At 45.7% G+C, this 23,047-nt stretch overlaps 1 protein-coding gene across 1 annotated transcript in view; it reads right to left on the bottom strand.

Moving 5' to 3' along the window:
* WFDC3 (WAP four-disulfide core domain 3) overlaps positions 1-20,525 on the bottom strand; it is a 37,711-nt gene extending 17,186 nt beyond the window's left edge. The window contains exons 1-3 of the mRNA XM_075349772.1: positions 20,340-20,525; positions 12,834-12,983; positions 1,247-1,384 (exon numbers count right to left, since the gene is read on the bottom strand). Coding sequence (XP_075205887.1) covers positions 1,247-1,384; positions 12,834-12,983; positions 20,340-20,415 — 364 coding nt within the window. The 5' untranslated portion in view covers positions 20,416-20,525. The remainder of the gene's footprint in view (positions 1-1,246; positions 1,385-12,833; positions 12,984-20,339) is intronic.
* Positions 20,526-23,047: the final 2,522 nt, after the last annotated feature.

Here is a 23,047-nt window from a genome sequence, read left to right as displayed (position 1 = left end):
CCGGGGCCCGGTGATGGCTTGGGAGGTGCAGGGCCTGGTGGGCGCAGGGACGCGGGGGCAGCGCTGTGCCTTGCGGCACTGTGGTACTCACTCAGCCTGAGACATTGACACAGTTTTTACGGTAAACCAAACGGCTGGTAAGACGGTCCCACGGACGGCTGCACTTGCTCTCCCGGTAGGTGACGGTGATGTCCCTTTTCCTAGCACCTTTGTGTACTTGTTGGTTGCGATGGGTCCCCACCGGTAACCCGCTCCCCGGCTTCAAGCTGGACCGGGGGAGCTCTACTCTTTGCCCGCAGGCGCTGGCCCTAAGAAACTGGTGCCTTGGCGGTGGCGGTGTCTCTTTTACACTGGCTGGGCTGTTGCCTTCAATCGGGACTTGGTTGTTGGGGGTTCTACGTCCCCTTCACTGACGGATTCGGCAAATTATGGCGACTCCAAGCCTTGCCGGGGTCCGAGAGGCCCCTGCCCTGGTGCTGACTGTCCTTCGGAACACTGCTCCAGACCGCCGGGCACACAGCCTACGGGGTCCTTCCAGGAACTTCCAAACGGTCCCCCTCCAGACAGTCACCGCCGTTGCTGACCTTGCTGACCTGTCCTGCACACAGCTGGACTACTTCAGGCTTTTGCACACTCCTTCTGTTCTGTCACCACTCTTGCTTTCCTCCTTTACTACTTTTCTTCCTTCTACTTTCACTTGGCTGTTTACTTTAGCCCTGTCTGGGCTACTCCTGTTGTTTACTCTCTCATGTCCCTCACTGGACTGCCTGGTTCTTCCCGCCTCCAGAGCTGTGAACTCCTCGGTGGGCGGAGCCAACCGCCTGGCCCACCCCCTGGTGTGTATCATCAGTCTCTGGAGGAAGGCAACAAGGATTTTTGGTTAGCTTAGATGTGCCTACCTGGAATGTAGGGTGTGGTGGTGTGTGACCTGTGTCCCCTGGCTTGCCCAGGGCGACACAGTTGTAATTCCAGATCCCTGTACAGGGGTTAAAGGGTTTCGGGGTACTTGGGATCCTACTGAGTGGGCGGCTAGCCTCTAGTCGGTCCATGGAGCCTGCGGTCCCGGGCAGACATCACGCTTTGTCTATATATATTGAATCAAGGGTATAATGCCAAGTACTGCACAGTGGCCCACCGATGGATTCACCAGTTCCATTGTATTCCAGTCCAAGCCTGATCATGACATCATTATATGCAACGTACAGTAAAATGTTATATATGGTTATATATGGATATAATAACTTACCTCCAATAGAGGGCCCACAGTTATATCCACCCTTACCCACGCAACACGTAGTTCCAGGAGCACACTCACTGTCAGTAGTGCACATATCAGTACGTCGGTTAGGAGAGGAGACACTTACATAGGTTGAGCAACAAGTTCCTGTGTTAGAAATAGTGTACATATAGCAATTAAATTGCATTTGAGAAAGAAACAACACAAACCATCATGTGCAGTTGCACCAATTGATCAAAATAGAATAATAATGATAAAAAATAAAACATAGTATTTACCCCAAACAGCATTTGGACAGGAAAATCAATAAGCATTAATCAAGAACTCCTCCTTTATCAACTTGGTAAAGAGTTATATAATTCGTGATGGGGGAATAGAAATTATTTGTGTTCGCATAATGCTTACCGAATACCGAGTACTATTCCAGTATTCGTCATAGCAAGAAAAATGCTTGGGTTCCCCACTGACTTGCATTAGGTTCATTATTCATGACGAATACTGGAATAGTACTTTACTATTTGTGCTGAATCAGAACATGGATAGTTACTTTTCGCCCATCACTAGTTATAATCCCTTTGGATATAATTTAACTTCTTTATAGTTGAATCAGTTTGTTAAATGGGACCTATCAAAAAAACAAAATAGTATTAACCTGCATCCATAATCCTTCCTAATCTGGGGGTAAGTGTTGTTTTAAATCTTCACGTCTTTCTCATTGGAAATTAATCTGCAGAGAAAACGTAGTTATATTCTCCCTGCAGCTGCCCCTTTCCATTCAAGGGGGCGGTGCCAGGGCAGTTAGCAGTCAATGCTTGCTACACAGTGAGTGCAATGTATATATTTCCCCTACTCCTTGACTGGCGCGTAGCGCACCGTGGCAATTTTAAGCCATGCCCCCTAACCACACCCATTTTGCAATCTGTCACGCCCACATCCAATCCTTTTCAGCACTGCTGATCACATTGTTTAAGGCTGCGTGCCCACGATCAGTATTTGCAGCATTTTGGATGTAGCGTGTTTTTGCTGTGTCTAAAACGCTGCATTGTACAGTACAAGCATAGTGGAGGGATTTCTAGAAATCCCGTGCCCACTGTGCTTGTTTTTTCTGCAGCAAACACTGACCTGCGGAGCGTCTTTCCAGACTGCAGCATATCAATTGTTTACTGCAGTTGCATGCGTCCTACGTAGGGAGAACACAGCAGGAGACCGCAGCGCACTGAACCCTGATTGTGGGCACAGGCAGCTGCGTTCTCCTGCGGAGGAGATGTGCAGCCCCGCAGGTCAGGACCCACTGCCTCCAGGACACAGCGAGTCCTGATCGTGGGCACAGGCAGCTGTGGTCTCCTGCGGAGGAGATGTGCAGGCCCACAGGTCAGGACCCGCTGCCTCCAGGACACAGCGAGTCCTGATCGTGGGCACAGGCATACGCACATATACGGTACATATTTGAAGACAAATTCCCTAAAATACATATGAACAGACAAATCTATACACAGTCATCTGCACTGACATACATAGATATATACATCATACATATACACACATTGGAGGTAATAATATGGGGAAGCCGGCAGCAGCCGCACTCACCTACCCCGCTTGTATCTATCCAGCTCCTCCTTGGCATGTGATCACTTGGCATCACTCTAACAGACCTAGCCACGCACAGTGCACACTGACACCGCTGTGTATGTATCACAAGGGAGGATGGGGGTTTTATATACTCATATTTTATATATATATATATATATATATATATATATATATATATATATACACACACCCTGTATATATACAGTATGTACAGCACATGAGGGGCTGGGGGCTACAGTATATACAGCACAGGAGGGGCTAGAGGCTACAGTATATACAGCACAGGAGGGGCTAGGGGCTACAGTATGTACAGCACAGGAGGGGCTGGGGCTACAGTATATACAGCACAGGAGGGGCTAGGGGCTACAGTATGTACAGCACAGGAGGGGCTGGGGCTACAGTATATACAGCACAGGAGGGGCTGGAGGCTACAGTATATACAGCACAGGAGGGGCTGGGGGCTACAGTATATACAGCACAGGAGGGGCTAGGGGCTACAGTATGTACAGCACAGGAGGGGCTGGGGGCTACAGTATATACAGCACAGGAGGGGCTGGGGGCTACAGTATATACAGCACAGGAGGGGCTGGGGGCTACAGTATATACATCACAGGAGGGGCTGGGGGCTACAGTATATACAGCACAGGAGGGGCTGGGGGCTACAGTATATAAAGCACAGGAGGGGCTGGGGGCTACAGTATATACAGCACAGGAGGGTCTTGGGGCATAGACACTACTTGAGGGGGCATACATAGTAGGCTTGTTTCAGATGTCAGTGATTCTGGTATGTATGCGCTAGTTTTTATACGTACCAGAATCACTGACCTATGCAGACCCATCATAATCAATGGGTCTGCACACACATCGGTGATTTTTAGTGACCGTGTCTCCGTGCGGCGTACATGCGTATCCGTGATGTACATGTCTGTTTTTTTTCTGGCATCACTGATGTCCCACAGAACACACTATGGTGTGATCCGTGAAACACGTACCAGAAAAACACGGACATTTAAAATAAAAAGCTTTTTCAACTCACCTTCTCCAGCAATGCTGAGTTCGGCAGCTGCTCTCTGCTTCTTCCTGCCTAGTTCATTATGGCATGCATATTCATTTATGCAGCCATAGCCGACCCGGAAGTAGCTGCAGAGGTGAGAGAGCGGTGGCTGGATGCTGAATCGCGGGATTCTTCAGCACCACGGAGAGCAGGAGCGGGGGCAGGTGAGTATATGTCCATGTGCAATCACGGAGTACGGATCACGTATCATGGATTGCACATGGCCAACCACTGTGTGCCATGAATCATGGAGTATGAAGGGACATATGCGTGTTTAACACATCAGTGAAGAACGTCTGTGTTTTTCACTGAGGGGTATACACGTTACTATGGGGTATACATTACTAGGGGAAATACACTTTACTGTGGGGCATACAAATTACTGGTAGCATATGTCGCGGGTGGGGAGGGCGCTGCCGCCACTGCGCTCCCTAACGCTCGGGTCCGGCGCTGCTGCGATGACTGCTCGGTGGCTCGAGCGGTGGGCCCGATCTGGGGACTCGAGCGGCGCTCCTCGCCCGTGAGTGAAAGGGGGGTAGTTTGGGTTTGGGGATTTGGTCCGTGACGCCACCCACGGTTTGTGGTGAGGTTGGGGCACCACCGCTGCTGGTGACGGGGATCCCGGAAGCGATGGCAGGGAGCAGCTGGGATGTTGTTTCCCCCTCCGTGGGTAGGGGTTGGTTGTCCCGGGGCCCGGTGAGGTGACGGGGAGGCAGGGTCGGGAAGGTGCAGGGTCGCTTGGACTGCGCAGCGTGGTGCCGGATGGCACGGTAGTACTCACTCCACACCACGCCACAAATGTACACAAAGTCTCTGGTAAACCAAACAGCTGGATGGACGGGTCCCTCAGCCGGCTGCTGTGGCTTCTCCCGGACGGTTGGTGGTGGCTGCCTTTCCCTGCACCTGTGTGTATGTTCGGTCCCGGTGGATTCCCACCGGTAACCCGCTCCCCAGCGTGTATATGTGTCAGAGGAGCCCTTTTGTCCACAGGCTCTGGCCCTTGGAACTCTAGCTGTGGCGGTGGCTGTATTTCCTTTTGCTGGCTGGACGGTTGCCTTCAATCGGGTCTTAGCTGTTAAGAAACTCCTGGGGTTCCGGTCACTGACGGATTTGACCTCTAATGGCGGCTCCAAGCCTGGTCGGGGTCCGTAGGCCCTGCCTGAGTATGCTGGCTTCACTTTGCTCCCCGGTCCTACGGTTCCGCGTTGATCTGCCTCTCCTGCAGACGGCCACCACCGTCTGCCAACCTTGCTCTCGGTATCCCTTGGGCGATACACTTACCCGGCTCTTTCCGAATTGCCCTAGTGTGTTGGCAATCTGGGTAATAAGGAGTTTATGGCAGCCCATAGCTGCCACTAAGTTCTAGGTTAATCATGGCAGGCATCTATGAGACACCCCCCATGATTAGCCTGTAAGTGAAAGTAAATAAAAACATACACCCAAAAAATCTTTTATTTGGAATAAAAGACAGAAAAAAACACCCTCTTTCACCACTTTATTAACCCCCAAACATCAATTCAGGTCTGACGTAATCCACACGAGGTTCCACGATGTTTTCAGTTCTGCTACATCGGAAGCTGACAGGGAGCGGCCATACAGCATGACTGCTAGCTGTGAGTTCCACAGAGCAAATTAAGTGAGTTGCGCTATCAGTGGTGATGTCACTCAAGTTACCCGCGGCCACAGATAGAGTCCTCCAACTGTGACAGCAAATCACCCGAGTGACTGAAGTGAGCAGCGAGATCAGCGCGACATCACTCAAGTGATTTGTGGTCTCCGTTGGAGGACTGCAGCTGTGGCCACGGGTAACCTAAGTGACGGCACTGCTGATCGCACAGCTCACTTCAGTCACTCAGGTGATTTGTGGTCACAGGTGAGTAAGGGTCATTTGGCAGTAAGAGTCATTCAGCAGATGCCCCGGACTGTTCATTCATAGTCATAGCTGCCAGAATTTTCTTATATTTATATGTGTCATTATATGATATATTGCTTATTTGTGCCTATAAGACAGTGTTCACACGTTGCATAAATTCTGTTTCTTTTTGTTTCTGACGCTGTCTGCACCAAACTACACAATCCATTTTTGCTGCGTTTTTTCTGCCTTTCCTACATTATTTAATGTGTTTTTGGTTCAGATGTGATTCTGGGTTTTTAAGTGTTTTTATTGTACTGAGAAGCTTTTTCCTGCGTTTTTTTTAAGCTCCACATAGAAACCTCCAGAGAAAAAAAAGCACCAAAACCGCATAGTTCAGCAATATCTTTTCATGGAATCGCATCCACTTTGCTTGGACAATTAAACACAGCAGAATTTATGTGCAGAAAAAGCAGCAGAAAAAAAAATTAGCATTTACACTACATGTGAATATGGGCTAATTGTCCAAGCAAAGTGGATTAGAGGTCATGAAATCTCCGCCCCCCCTCCCAAAGCCTGCTTTACACGTTGCAATTCGCATACGATATCGTATGCGATTTGCAATGCCCCCATCGTATGTGCGGCACGTTCAATTTGTTGAATGTGCCGCACAAACGATTAACCCCCGTCACACGTACTTACCCGTCCATACGACCTCGATGTGGGCGGCGAACGGCCACTTCCTAGAGTGGGAGGGACGTTCGGCGTCAAATCGACGTCACGCGGCAGCCGGCCAATAGATGCGGAGGGGCGGAGCTGAGCGGGACGTAAACATCCCGCCCACCTCCTTCCTTCCGCATTGCTGGCCGTGAGCCGCTGGATGCAGGTAAGATCTGTTCATCTTTCCCGGGGTGTCACACACTGTGATGTGTGCTACCCCGGGTACGATGAACAATCTGACGTGCAATTCTAGAGAAAGGTACGAAGTGTATGCGATGAACGTTTTACCGTTCAATCGCAATCGCACGTACCTGTCACACACTACAATGCAACTTACGATGCCGGATGTGCGTCACTTACGACGTGACCCCGCCGACACATTGTAAGATACATTGCAGCGTGTAAAGCGGGCTTTAGCGTCTAAAGATGCTGCTGAACGGTTGTGAACTGCTGTGAGGTTTTGGTGTTTTTTTTGTTTATAAGCTTCAGGATTCACATCTGCACCAAACATGTGTCAAATAAGGGGGACAATGCATAAAAAATACCGCAGACACGCAATAATCAGAGAAGATTGTTATAGCGCTCGTGGTGCTGATACCTGCAGAAACACGGCCTCAACAATACATTTTTATCACATTTTTTATGGGCTTTAATAAAGAAAAATAATAAATTGCGCCGTTTGATTTACGCCATTTACCGATCCCCATAAATAATTTGATCGCTGTGTTGTTCGGGTCGTTACGATTACAGGGACACCAAATATATCCATGTTATTTTAGTTACATAGTTACTTAGGTTGAAAAAAGACCTAGGTCCATCTAGTTCAATCTTCCTCCACCAGTTCTACATTTGGTCACTAAGTCACTTATAACCAACAATGTTTTGTGTACTGAGGAAATCATCCAGCCCTTTTTTGAAAGCTGTTCTAGTATCTGCCATTACTACCTCTTGTGGTAGGGCACTCCACAGTCTGACTGCTCTAACTGTAAAGAACCCTTTCCTATTTAGCTGTTGGAATCGCTTTTCTTCCACTCGCAGTGAGTGCCCCCTGGTCCTTAGTACTGTCTTTGGAAGAAATAAGTTATGTGCCAGTCCTTTATATTGACCACACATGTCTTTATACATATAAATGAGATCTCCTCTGAGACGTCTTTTTTCTAAGCTAAACATATCTAACTTTTTCAACCTGTCATCATATGGGAGGCCTCCATTCCTTGTAGTAGTCTAGTTGGCCGCCTTTGAACTGACTCTAACTTCTGAATGTCCTTTTTAAAATGTGGAGCCCAAAACTGGATCCCATATTCCAGATGTGGCCTTACAAGTGATTTAAATAGGGGTAACAATACGTTGGGATCACGGTGATGATGATTTGTGATGTTTATTATTTTATAAAAAAAAGTGTAATAAAATTACATTATTCTATTTTTTTTTATCAATTTTAGTAATTTTATTAGAAGAAAAAAAATCTCTTTTCCTCTCCCTCTAGAACACAGAACATAGAGACACAGCTCTGTACAATAGATCTCTGTATCCTGTGTGAGAGGCAGCATTGTAGGCTCATCTACATAAAATCCTCCCTCTGACATTATCATTCCTAGTGGCAGCTCAACAGCTAGAAAAGCTAGGAGGGCTGCTGGACATGTTTAAAAGTTGTGGGTTTGAATCCAAAGTGATGAAAATACAGAAAATCTATTATTTATCTATCTATATAAAAATAAATAAAGATTATTTAATTTATCTATCTATCATGTATGTATTTACCTATTATCTGTCTATCTATCTATCATATATCTATTTATCTATCTATTATGTATCATGTATTTATCTATTATCTATCATGTATCTATCTATCTAGCTATCCCTCTAGCTATGATGTATCTATCTATCTTTGTAGAAAGATCACCAAATCTTCCTATCTCATTCAATAGAGGCAGTAGCTCAGTGGTAGAGCTGCTGCCCATGGACAATGAGTTCACGAGTTTGAGTCCTCTAGACCACTCTGTTATCCTAACCAACACTAACCTAATGTTACTAACTCCTTAGCTACCACTCAACTCTACTCCCTCTCACTTATCCCTACGTTACATTAATACTTTATCTAAGCATTCTTACTCCTTATACACTATAGTCTTTCAATATAAAAAGGTACAATACACATTACACTTTTAAAGGCATATAAACACACATTAGCATTAATTACGACAATGTATCCTTTTTGCCACTAGATGGCATCGTCTGCACTTACAACACAACCAGCCTAAAACCTCTTCAGAGGGGAGTTCTTTGCACATTGGCCACCTCCTTACACAGGTAATACCATTTTTTTTTTTTTTGCTTTGACAGATTCTCTTTAGTTGCCGGTCACACGTTCAGTATTTGTTCAGTATTTGACCTCAGTATTTGTAAGCTAAAACCAGGAGTGGATCAACCAGAGGAAAAGTATAATAGAAACACAAGCACTATGTCTCAATTTTTCACCCACTCCTGGTTTTGGCTTACAAATTCTGATGTAAAATACTGATCAAATACTGAATGTGTGAATGTGGCCTTAATGTGTTGCTTCACTTACTGTGCCTTGTACATATCTGAAGATCCAGTTTGCATGGCAGCCAAGAGATGTATTTACAGTTTTGAACTCTCCAGAATAAAATGGTCAAGAGATGTAATTAAGCTTCAAGATCTATGAATGCAGCTCTGAAGTAATGCAATTCCTTGAAAAAGTACTCATACCCCGTGAACATGTCCACATTTTTTCATGTTAGTCCCACAAATTGAAATGCATTTTACTGGGATTTTATGTGACATATACACACAAATAGCAAATATTTGTGAATTGTAAGGGAAATTATATTTTTGCCCAGTCCTCTTTGCAAAACAGCCCTAGCTGTAACCCTGAGATTGGATAGAGGCGTCTGGGAACAGCAATTCTGAAGTCTTGCCACAGAGTCTCAATGGGATTTAGAAAGTGATATGAATATGCTTTGATCTTAACCAGGAGCCTCAAACACGCGGCCCCCGGGCCGCATGCAGCCCCTGAGGCAGCTTCTTGCGGCCTGCCGGCCCCCTTATGATCGCAGCCCTATGCCGGGGGCCACAGTCATCTGTGTTTTACTTCAGATGATTGATCTCCACCGCCACACACAGGAACTCTGTATAGCTTCACCAAAGGCTGCCACCAGCTAATCAGAGGCCAGCAGCAGCTGACGTCATTTTATGATGTCACCTGCTGGCCTCTGATTGGCCGGCGGCTGCCATTGGTAAAGCTATACAGAGAGTTCCTATGCGCGGCGGCGAAAATCAATCATCTGAAGTAAACCGTAAAATGCAGATGACAGCGGCCCTCGGCATAGGCCAGTGATCGTCAAGGGTCCTGCGGGTTGCAAGAGGCAGAAAAAAGAGGACACCAAGGGAACAGAGGACAGGTGAGAAGAATCTTTTTTTTTATGTGTGTGTGTGTAAGTGAAAACGGCATAATGTGGCATAAATAGGGAACATTACTACAGGATGGGGCATTGCTAAAAGGGGACAAGGATGGGCACAAGAATGGACACATTACTACAAGGGTGACAAGATTGGCACAAAACTACAGGATGGGGCCCATTACCACAAGATGGGGACAAGATGGGCACATTACAACAAAGAACAAGAATGAGGCCCATTACTACAGGATGGGGACAAGATGGGCACATTATTACAGAGGACAAGGATACGGCACCTTACTACAGGATGAGGACAAGATGGGCACATTACTACTGGGGACAAGGATGGAGCAAATTATTACAGGGGATAAGGATGGGGCATATTACTACAGAGGAGAAGGATGGGGCACATTACTACCGGATGGGAACAAGATGGGCACATTACTACAGGGTACAAGGATGGGGCACATTACTACAGGGAACAAGATGGGCATATTACAGGGGATAAGGATGGTAATAGTACTACAGGGCACAAGACACATTACTAGATGAGGACCAGGATGGGAACAGTTCTACAATATGTTGGCCAAAATGACTATATGGTGCTAATTATGAAATTATAAAATTATATTACTTACAAGAAGGGGATGAAATGTAAAAAAAATTAAAAATAAAGCATTACTTTTTTACCATAAAAATGTTTTATATATATATATACACATTACAGACCAAATGTTTGGACACACCTTATCATTCAAAGAGTTTTCTTTATTTTCATGACTCTAAAAATTGTAGATTCACATTGAAGGCATCAATACTAGGAATTAACACATGTGGAATGAAATACTTAACAAAAAAGTGTGAAACAACTGAAAATATGTCTTATATTCTAGGTTCTTCAAAGTAGCCACCTTTTGCTTTGATTACTGCTTTGCACACTCTTGGCATTGTCTTGATGAGCTTCAAGAGGTATTCACCGGAAATGGTCTTCCAACAGTCTTGAAGGAGTTCCCAGAGATGCTTAGCACTTGTTGGCCCTTTTGCCTTCACTATGCGGTCCAGCTCAGACCAAACCATCTCGATTGGGTTCAGGTCTGGTGACTGTGGAGACCAGGTCATCTGGCGCAGCACCCCATCACTCTCCTCCTAAGTTAAATAGCCCTTACACAGCCTGGAGGTGTGTTTGGGGTCATTGTCCTGTTGAAAAATAAATGATGGTCCAACTAAACGCAAACCAGTTGGAATAGCACGCCGCTGCAAGATGCTGTGGTAGCCATGCTGGTTCAGTATGTCTTCAATTTTGAATAAATCCCCAACAGTGTCACCAGCAAAGCACCCCCACACCGTCACACCTCCTCCATGCTTCACGGTGGGAACCAGGCATGTAGAGTCCATCCGTTCACCTTTTCTACAAAGGCACAGTGGTTGGATCCAAAGATCTCAAATTTGGACTCATCAGACCAAAGCACAGATTTCCATTGGTGTAATGTCCATTCCTTGTATTCTTTAGCCCAAAAAAGTATCTTCTGATTGTTGCTTGTCCTTAGCAGTGGTTTCCTAGCAGTTATTTTACCATGAAGGCCTGCTGCACAAAGTCTCCTCTTAACAGTTGTTCTAGAGATGAGAAGTTGTGAAACCTTTGGTCTGTACTGTATATATATATATATATATATATATATATATATATATACATATATATATATTAGTGAAATAACAAAAAAAGTACGTTTGTTATAGTAAACAAGCGATTAATGTTCAAAAAAACATGATCCAAAGGTGTACAGAAAAAAAAATACTGTATCGTTGAAAATATCACTTTGTCCTCAAAGAATGTGGCCCCCCAAATAATTTTGTTTCAATTTGTGACCCTTATACTCAGCCAAGTTGGAGACCCCTGATCTAAATCATCCATTGTAGCTCTGGCAGTGTGTTTAGGGTCGTTGTCCTGCTGGAAGGTGATGCTCGTTTGTGCGCTGCCTAAGATTTTCATAGACTTATAGACTTGAATAGGTAATTTTCATACGTGACTCAAAAATGGAAACATCTCCATCATTACTTGCAAACAAAAAAAAAAAACATTGACGTGAAAAGCCCCACAGACTATTATGGGTATATCTTCTATCCATGAAAAATACAGATAAACACATACATGATTCACGGATGTATGGATGAGATCTAAAACGCAAGTCTTCCAGCGTGCACCACCCACATCATGACGTTTTATAGCTTTGTTAATGGGGTATTATATTCCCTAGGAATTTAGGCCAGGTATCATTGTATGACTTGTTTGGCTATGTCCGCACGTTGCTTTTTACCTGCTTTTTTGCTGCTTTTTCAACTGCAGCGTTTAATGGCACAATGGTTGTGTTCTGCTTTTCAAGCAAAGTCTATGGGAATTTGGGTTTCTTGTCCGCACTATGCAGTTCAAACTGCAGCCTTTTTGTTGCAGAACTTTGGTCAAAAACTCAGCTTTGCAGTGCAAAACCCAAATGGCAAAAACAATTCACATGTCAATTGTTTTTGCCATTTGGGTTTTGCCCTGCAAAGCTGAGTTTTTGACCAAAGTTCTGCAACAAAAAGGCTGCAGTTTGAACTGCATAGTGCGGACAAGAAACCCAAATTCCCATAGACTTTGCTTGAAAAGCAGAACACAACCATTGTGCCATTAAACGCTGCAGTTGAAAAAGCAGCAAAAAAGCAGGTAAAAAGCAACGTGCGGACATAGCCTTTGACCTATTTTTGCTTTCCCTTTGATGAATGGGAACACGCCCCCCCCCCCCCCCCACACACACACACACACATAATGCTTATTAATCAAGGATCTTCACAGACCACAATCTTGATTAGACAGCAAATACATATTGCATACAAATGTAGTGTCATACAAAACATCTGAGTTTCCAGATTTCATTAACGTTGCACATTACGCCATTCCATGTTATATAGTGGACACAAACTGACCATTATCAGGCGGTTTGCAGATTTTGTATCCATTGTCTTTACAGCATTTTTGGTCTCCTCCACAGTCAGAGTCATTTTGGCAGAAATTCTTAGGAATGTAATTGTTTTCAACATATCTTTCTTCTGGGCAATTTCCAGGCTTTTCATTCACTTAGAAAAAAAAAGTTACAAAAAAACAGTAGATTACTTGTCTTATGTTAATTAAGGGGATTCTCAGTATTGAAAGTGAGTCTATTGCCAGGATTCTGGGAATGCGATGCATTCTACAACTATATGAGTAATGTGATTGCTGCATGTGTCTAAAGTGTGAGTATTGTGTGTTTAAGGGCTGCTTCTCACTTGCGAGTTTCTCGCAGTAGAGCAATGCGAGAAAATCTCGCATTGGAATCGGACACATGTTAGTGAATGATTCAGCTCTCATCTGCGATTTTTTTCTCAGTCCAAATCGGACTGAGAAAAAAATCGCAGCATGCTGCTTTTTTGCGAGTTTCTACTGCGAGTTTCTCCAATGCAAGTCTATGGGAGCGTGTAAAAAATCGGATGTCACGGGACGGCACTCACACCATCCTAGTGACATCCGATTTTCTAAATACATTTCTCGCATGTTTCCTAAAACACTGGAAACCAGCGATGTCTCCCAATGTCTGTCAATCACTATTCTCTGTCAGTCGGTCTCTCCCTCTCGGTCTCTATTCTCTCTCTGTCGGTCCGTCACTATCTCTGTCCCTCTCCCACAGTCTGTCAGTCATTTTCCCCTCCTCTCTCATACTCACCGATCCCCGATTTCCAGCGCGGCGCTGCACGGCTTTCTCACTGCTGCGGCGGCTTTTACTATTTTGAAAAAGCCGGCCGCCCATTAAACAATCTCGTATTCCCTGCTTTACCCGCCCACAGGCGCCTATGATTGGTTGCAGTGAGACACGCCCCCACGGTGAGTGACAGGTGTCACACTGCACCCAATCACAGCAGCCGGTGGGCGGGTCTATACTGTGCAGTGAAATAAATAAATAAATAATTAAAAAAAATGGCGTGCGGTCCCCCCCAATTTTAATACCAGCCAGATAAAGCCATACGGCTGAAGGCTGGTATTCTCAGGATGGGGAGCTCCACGTTATGGGGAGCCCCCCAGCCTAACAATATCAGTCAGCAGCCGCCCAGAATTGCCGCATACATTATATGCGACAGTTCTGGGGCTGTACCCGGCTCTTCCCGATTTACCCTGGTGCTTTGGCAAATCGGGGTAATAAGGAGTTAATGGCAGCCCATAGCTGCCAATAAGTCCTAGATTAATCATGTCAGGCGTCTATGAGACACCTTCCATGATTAATCTGTAAGTGACAGTAAATAAACACACACACACCTGAAAAAATCCTTTATTAGAAATAAAAACCACAAACACATTCCCTCATTACCAATTTAGTAATCCCCAAAAGCCCTCCATGTCCGGCGTACTCCATGGACCTCCAGCGTCGCTTCCAGCATGAAGGTGACAGGAGCTGCAGAAGACACCGCCGCTCCGGTCACCTCCAAGCAGCAACTGAGGTGAGTAGCGCGATCTGCTGAGGTGTCACTGAGGTTAATCGCGGCCACTGCTGGATCCTCCAACAGTGACAGCGATTAACCTCAGTGACAGCTCAGCTGATCGCGATACTCACCTCAGTTGCTGCTTGGAGGTGACCGGAGCGGCGGTGTCTTCTGCAGCTCCTGTCACCTTCATGCTGGAAGCGACGCTGGAGGTCCATGGAGTACGCCGGACATGGAGGGCTTTTGGGGATTATTAAATTGGTAATGAGGGAATGTGTTTGTGGTTTTTATTTCTAATAAAGGATTTTTTCAGGTGTGTGTGTGTTTATTTACTGTCACTTACAGATTAATCATGGAAGGTGTCTCATAGACGCCTGACATGATTAATCTAGGACTTATTGGCAGCTATGGGCTGCCAATAACTCCTTATTACCCCGATTTGCCAAAGCACCAGGGTAAATCGGGAAGAGCCGGGTACAGCCCCAGAACTGTCGCATATAATGTATGCGGCAATTCTGGGCGGCTGCTGACTGATATTGTTAGGCTGGGGGGCTCCCCATAACGTGGAGCTCCCCATCCTGAGAATACCAGCCTTCAGCCGTATGGCTTTATCTGGCTGGTATTAAAATTGGGGGGGGACCGCACGCCATTTTTTTAAATTATTTATTTATTTCACTGCACAGTATAGACCCGCCCACCGGCTGCTGTGATTGGGTGCAGTGTGACACATGTCACTCAGCATGGGGGCGTGTCTCACTGCAACCAATCACAGGCGCCGGTGGGCGGGAAAAGCAGGGAATACGAAATTGTTTAATGGGCGGCCGGCTTTTTCAAAATAGTAAAAGCCGCCGCAGCAGTGAGAAAGCCGTGCAGCGCCGCGCTGGAGATCGGGGATCGGTGAGTATGAGAGAGGGGGGGAAACTTCAGTCACTCGGGGGATTAGTGGTCACCGGTGAACCCTTCACTGGTGACCGCTAATCAGGACGCGGCACAGACAGAGCCGCAGCATGACAATGAAGTCGGGTGAAGTTCACCCGAGTTCATTCTGATTGTGCGGCTCTGTCTGTGTCTGCTGTCATCTGCCATTCAGCTCTGCTACATGTCTGTCTGTGTCTGCTGTCAGCGGCCATGTAGCAGCGCTGAATGGCAGATGACATAGTAAAAAATACGCATTACACACGCATTACACACGCATTACACACGCTAGTAAAATCTCAGAAATAGCATCGCACTTGCGTTGCACTCGCACCTAACGTGAACTAAAATCAGCCGAGTTTTTTCCAGCCCAGTCGGACCGATTTTACTCGCATAGATGTGTTTCCACCCTAATGGGAACCAACCATCAGGTTTTTGCCCTATAAACTAAAGCCAGTGCCATAATAGGGCTAGGATGCTGATTAAAATAATACCTTTAACTGATAAATCTGAGTCTTGATTGCAGAGTGATCTTTGTCCAAACATCAGAAAATGACACAATTTGTGCAGTACCTTGAGCATCAGGGCTGGACTTTGTGAGTCGGGTCTTCTGTAATGATTCCTCCTCAGGCTGCGTATCTCCATCTGTTTAAATTTCTCCCCTCTGCCGCCGCAAGTAACGCTATATCCAGTGCATGCGCAGCACTTTTTTCAAAGTTTTCTCCAACTCTTCAATAAAATGATGCCAGAATCAGCACATCTATGTACCGCCATCTACAGTGCCATTTTACTGAGGATGCTTTGGAGATGACTATGAGTGGCCGCGCATGCGCTGATAGAAAAAATAAATAAATCTGCACATGCGCTGCCAATGCTCATATTGGTCTTTACAGTGTATTTAATAAAATAGAGTCAGAGATTGTGGTACGCACATGCGCTGATTCTGGTGCCATTTTATTGAAGAGTAGGAGAGAAACTTGAAAATAGTACTATGCATATACCAGACTTAAGGCCCCGTCACACACAGCGACGTATCTAACGATATATCGCCAGGGTCACGGATTCCGTGATGCACATCCGGCATCGTTAGAGATGTCGTAGCGTGTGACAGCAAGGAACGACTGTTAACGATGGAAAATACTCACCTTATCGTCCATCGTTGACACGACGTTCCTTTTTAAAAAATCGTTGATTGTTGACCACACAGGTTGTTCGTCGTTCCCGAGGCAGCACACATCGCTACATGTGACACCCCGGGAACGACGAACTGCAGCTTACCTGCGGCCGCCTCCAATCAGGAAGGAAGGAGGTGGGTAGGATGTTACGTCCTGCTCATCTCCACCCCTCCACTTCTATTGGGCGGCCGCTTACTGACGCCGCTGTGACGCCGCACAAACCGCCCCTTTAGAAAGGAGGCGGTTCGCCGGCAACAGCGATGTCGCTAGGCAGGTAAGTACGTGTGACGGCTCCAAACGATTTTGTGCGCCACAGGCAGCGATTTGCCCGTGACGCACAAACGACAGGGGTGGGTGCTTTCACCAGCGATATCGCTAGCGATATCGCTGCGTGTAACACCCCCTTTAGAGCTAATAGTAGCAGCAGAGGGGACAAATTTAAATAGATGGGAGGCAGGCAGCCAAGGGAGAAATCATTACAGAAGTCCCGACTTACAAAGTACTCCCCTCCCCCCGATATCCAAGGCACTGTATGAATTATATCATTTTTGGATGTTTGGACAATGATTACTCTACAATCAAGACTTGAATTTACTAGCTAAGGCAATAATTTTACCCAACATCCTAGGCCTATTATGGCACTGCCTTTAGTTTATAGGGCAAAAAATGTGGTGTTTGGTTCCCTTTAAAGTATCTAATATGTGAGCTATGTGTCCAATATGTCAGCAGTGTCTGCTTAGTGTGCATTTAGTAAGCACTGAACACAATGCTATACTTGAGGTATTACTATCTCTGGCTGTACAAAAAGTTTGCTTGGCAAGTTGGCATCACATTGTTTTTATCCTAAAAATTCTGATGTTCAGAGAAATCTTGTGGTTTTCAAGAAACAGAACAAAAGTCATTAAAAATACATTCCTAAATACTTTTAATTAGCAAATCATAAATCACTATAGAATTAAAATGTTACACGGACAGAAACCTGTCCCAGAATATTAATGTTAAAATAATTGATTTCTGCAGTATCTGTTATGAAGAACGAATCCATTAACTGATTGGTATTTATCTTGCATTTGAAAACGCATCCTGTAAGCAAAAAATGGATCCTTTACAAATTACAGAAAAACAGATGACTAAATAGCAATCCGTTAACGGATCCATTCTCCATAGACTCCAATGTTAAAAAAAAATAAAAACGGATCATGCAGAAATCAATATAGTATACTATACGATAAACTGTGAATTATTTGGAGGTAGAAAGAACAGGTGCATTTTATCATCATCTAAACTCTATCTCAATATTATATTTCTGTTTGTTTATTTAAGAAAGACAATCCAATTTCTATTAAAAAAAACATACATACTGAGCTTCCTAATAAAAACACACAATAAAACACTTTATTTTAAAAGCTCTTGTCCAAGGAGGATGGTATGATCCTGTATTGACAAATGCTAAGGGCTACAAGATAGTAGACCAGGATGCTAAAAATTGGTTTCTTATATTATTTTATACTAGAACATAGACAAAGATTACACTGGGGAACGCAATTTTTTAGGAGTTAGGTCAGACAACTGTTCTTAATTAATTTTTGGATGCTGAATCCAGAAATGATCTCAGTTTTTCTCTATCACGTCAAGTTTTTGAACTATAGGATTTTTGTCTTCTCAAAAATATGTAAACTACTGTACCTAAAAAGTGTTGTTTTTTTTTTAAATAGTACAAATATGAACAAAAAATGAAATATATAAGAAATAGGCATGACAAATATGTTTTTTAACACTATCATTATTTTTACAAAGTATATGAGTCGAATTGTACTCAGATAACAAGTCTTATTACAGAAATCAGTGCAATTGTGCTTCTATGGCAGGTAAGTTGAGGAGGAAAAACTTGACGTGATAGAAAAAAACTGACTACATTTTTGGAATCAGCATGCCAATTTTAGTATAAATCAGCTCAAAAACCTAACTCAACAGAAATTTTTTTTCATATTATTCCCCAGTGTTATTGGCAGCAAGTAGACAAAAGTCAAAACTTCAGGTATATGTTTGAAATTTGACAGAGTTTCACTTATTTCTACTTGTTCTGAACCAACAGGTTTCTAAATTATCGTAATTAAAGGATATTGTCCATTTGTAAGGCATAGAGGTTTAGTGGCACCCTGAGAAGTTACTATGTATTAGGTGTTGCTTCATCTCATTTGGATAAATATAATTTCCCAATATCATTTTCACACAGTGAGAACAGATCCCTTGAGATTAGGTAGAGGACAAGTCTACTTGTAGATAACAAGAACATAGTTTTACCTAATTTTACCCCTATACAAATCACTAGAGCGACCACACTAAAGGGGGCATTACACGCTGCGACATCGCTAACGATATATCATCGGGGTCACAGTGTTTGTGACACACATCCGGCGCAGTTAGCGACATCGCAGCATGTAACACCTCTGAGCGACCTAAAACGATCGCAAAAGAGGTAAAAATCGTTGGTATTGGAGAAGTCGCTCCAAAACCAAAAATCGTTTTTAGGTGAGTAGCGAGGTTGTTTGTCGTTCCTGCGGCAGCACACATTGGTACGTGTGACACCGCAGGAACGAGGAAACTCACCGTACCTGCGTCCCGCCGGCAATGAGGAAGGAAGGAGGTGGGCGGGATCTTCCGCCCGCTTATCTCCGCCCCTCCTCTGCTATTGGGCGGCCGCTTAGTGACGCGGCAGTGACGTCGCTATTACGCCGAATGCACCTCCCCGTTGAAGGAGGGATTGTTCGGCAGTCACAGCGACGTCGCTGAACAGGTATGTGCGTGTGGCGCTGCCGTAGCGATAATGTTTGCTACGGCAGCGATCACCACATATCGCACATACGACGGGGGCGGGTGCTATCGCGTACGACATCGCTAGCAAAAGCTAGCGATGTCGCAGCGTATAAAGCACCCTTAAAAATACCATGCATAATTTTGGTCTCCAGTGTATAAGAAGAACATAGCTGAACTAGAGCGGGAGCAGAGAAGAGCAACCAAGGTTATTAACGGATGGCTGGAATGCAGTACCAAGATAGGTTATTTCCTTATTCAGTTGGGAAAAATGAAGGCTTAGGGGCGATCTTATTACAATATATATGAAAATATGAATGGACAGTGCAGAAATCTCTGTAATGATCTTTTTAGGCCTGAAACGATGACAAGGAGGCAACCTCTACATCTGGAGAATAGAAGATTTATTCACCATCACAGATGTGATTCTTTACTGTAACAGTAGTGAGACTATGAAACTTATTGCCACAAGATGTTATATTGGTCGAGTCACTGAAAAAAAGCTCAAGAAAGGCCTGGATTCTTTTGTTTTGAAACATAACAGGTTATGGGTGCTACATTCTGTGTTGGGACGTTGACCCAGAGAACTAGTCTCATTGTCATGCAGGAAGGAATTTTTCCCCTAATATGGAGCAGTTAGCATCTGCCTCATGGGGTTTTTGTCTTTCTCTGGATCAATATGGTAGGTGATAGGTTGAACTTGATGGACATGTGTCTTCTTCCAACTGTTAAACTATGAAACTAGCTGTTGGCACTCATAGATAGTATGAACTCCCTAAATGTTGGCAAAGGGAAGCCATTGATCCCTGACTTTTGTAGTGATTTCTGACTAGGGGGTTTAAAACAGGATTTAAAGAGCCCTTCTCATTTGGTAAAGGTTTGTGATAGACTGCATCCTTACGCACATTTTTTTTTTATGAGTGTACGATATTGGGCTATCAAAACAAGAAAAACAGTGAAAGTTATTCATTTCAGGATAATGAGTGGACCCTCAAAGTCAATTTAGACGTTGGAACTAATGTATTGGAGTGTAAAAACTGCTTCTATTATAAATATTATCTTACTCTTTCTAACTTACCTGCTGATGATATTCTTAGAGCAGCAAAACTGAGCAAGAGCCTCAGGAAGCAGAGCTGAAATCTATTCATCGTCATCTTTATGGTAGGTATGGCTGTTGTAATGATTTCTACAGTTCCAGTCTCTTATAAATATGAAGGCACTGTGGGTGGTGACCTTCGCAAACAATGGAAAGGCAGACTGAGATTTTATACATGTTCTGTACCTTAAACTAATAGTTACATCCCTGTTATGATTGCAAAATGTCCTGTGAGAACATTTTGATGCGAACTCTGGTTACTGAACTTCAATGTAACACAGGAACATGCAAAACCTGCTGATCTGCTTCATTAAGTGGCCTGAATGCATTACCCAGTTAAGAAAAAACTTTCCTGTGCCTAGTTGAAGGAGATGTGTGGTCATTAGTATTAAATGTCACAATATGCATGATTACCATAATATATTTATATATATATATATATATATATATATACACATGTATGTATATATATTAGAAGGTGTCCCGATTCCAACGTATCAGGTAGTCTAGAATGTGTATGTAGGTTAGGAGATTGAATAATAAGGTAATGAATGGACTGGATGGGTTAGGTTTAATTTACTATTCTTATAATTGTTTCTTGGTTTTAAAATGACAAACAACAGAAGGAACAGTTTTAATAGATGAGTCTAATGTTTAATGATGTCCATGGCTTGTAATGAAAGAAGGCCATGAACAGTGTAAAGTTAAGTAAAAATATTTTTGAACACCTTTTCTGTGTGTGTGTGTGTGTGTGTGTATTTGTGTGTTTAGTGTATACATGCGGAGGGCGGAGCCGAGCAGGGTAATGTGTGCGGGGGGCGGAGTGCGGGGGGGTGGAGCCGAGTGAGGTCATGGCGCTGAGGACGTCAGTGCTGGGGACTGCATGGCTGGGGACAGGTGACTATTCGTGTGTGTGTGTGTTCAGTGTATACATGCGGAGGGTGGAGTGCGGGGGGGGGTGGAGCCGAGTGGGGTAATATGTGCGGGGGCGGAGGCGAGTGGTGGGTATGTGTCGGCTGGGTTGCCGGTGTGGGCTCCCGGGGGTGCAGCACTCACCGGGGAGTCGGGGCCTCGCGTGGGTGCGGGGAAAAGTGTCGGGCGTCATCCTGTCGGCCCGTAGTTCGGGCTGTTCAGTTAGCTGAGCCGTTGGTCGCAGGCTCTTTAGCGCGCGCGGTGTGGCGATGGTTGTCACTGACTGTAATTATGTCATTTTGGAGCAAGACAGACAGACAGAATAAGGCTATCTACATATATAATTGCCTTATTCTGTCTGTCTGTCTGTCATGCTCCAAAATTGTGTCACGGTGACATTGTGTCACGGTGACATGTCCTTACGGTGACACAAAGCTGATTGGCCGCTGGGTTCGCCATGGCCCCGCCCCCCCACACGGATTGGCCTCTCGCCCCGGCTCTCTGCAGGCCCCGCCCCCCTCACGCAATGCACGCTCGCTCTGGCCCCGCACCCCGCACGCATTCCCCCAACTGCCAACTGACACGGAGCCACAGGTGAGTACACACTCACACACACACACACACACACACACATCACACTCACTCATCACACTCACTCATCACACTCACACACTCACAACATCCTGGGATATCGCTTGCTTCTCGGCCGCGATACTGTGCTGTGAGCTTTCAGGACCTGCCGGAGGATCACATGGCCAGAAGCATGTGGTATCTCCGGATGTTGTGAGTATGAGCGCGTATGTGCGATATCGTCAGTGTCTGTGTGTGTGAGTGGATGCGATCGGGTGTGTGTGAGTGGATGCGATCGGGTGTGTGTGAGTGGATGCGATCGGGTGTGTGAGTGTCGGCAGAGGAGCACGGCGTGCTGGAGGAGGCTGGGAGCAGAGAGGCTGATCTTGGGGAAGGCTGGGAGGGGGAGGCTGATGCTGGGGGAGACTGGGAGGGGAAGGCTGATGCTAAAGGAGGCTGGGAGGAAGGAGGCTGGGAGGAGAGAGGCTGATCCTGGGGAAGGCTGGGAAACGGAGGCTGATGCTGAGGGAGGCTGGAAGGAGAGAGGCTGATGCTGGGAGAGGCTGGAAGGAGAGAGGCTGAGGCTGGGAGGAGAGAGGCTGATGCTGGGGAAGGCTGATGCTGAGGGAGGCTGGGAGGGGAAAGCTGATGCTGGGGAAGGCTGGGAGGACGGATGCTGGGAGGAGAGAGGCTGATCCTGGGGAAGGCTGGGAGAGGGAGGCTGATGCTGGGGGAAGGTTGGAAGGAGAGAGGCTGATGCTGGCGGAGGCTGATGCTGGGAGGAGAGAGGCTGATCCTGGGGAAGGCTGGGAGAGGGAGCCTGATGCTGGGGGAGGCTGCAAGGAGAGTGGCTGATGCTGGGGGAGGCTGGAAGAAGAGAGGCTGATGCTGGGGGAGGCTGGGAGGACAGAGGCTGATGCTGGGGAAGGCTGGGAGGAGAGAGGCTGATGCTGGGGACAGAGAGGAGAGGCTGATGCTGGGAGGAGAGAGGCTGATGCTGGGATGAGAGAGGCTGATGCTGGGAGGAGAGAGGCTGATGCTGGGGGAGGCTGGGAGGGGGAGGCTGATGCTGGGGGAGGCTGGGACGAGGGAGGCTGATGCTGGTGGAGGCTGATGCTTGGGGAGGCTGATGCTGGGGGAGGCTGGAAGGAAAGAGGCTGATGTTGGTGGAGGCTGATGCTTGGGGAGGCTGATGCTGAGGGAGACTG

Source organism: Anomaloglossus baeobatrachus, chromosome 5 (genome assembly GCF_048569485.1).
Source record: "Anomaloglossus baeobatrachus isolate aAnoBae1 chromosome 5, aAnoBae1.hap1, whole genome shotgun sequence".
Lineage (NCBI taxonomy): Eukaryota > Metazoa > Chordata > Amphibia > Anura > Aromobatidae > Anomaloglossus > Anomaloglossus baeobatrachus.
This window is presented reverse-complemented; position numbering and strand designations above follow the sequence as displayed.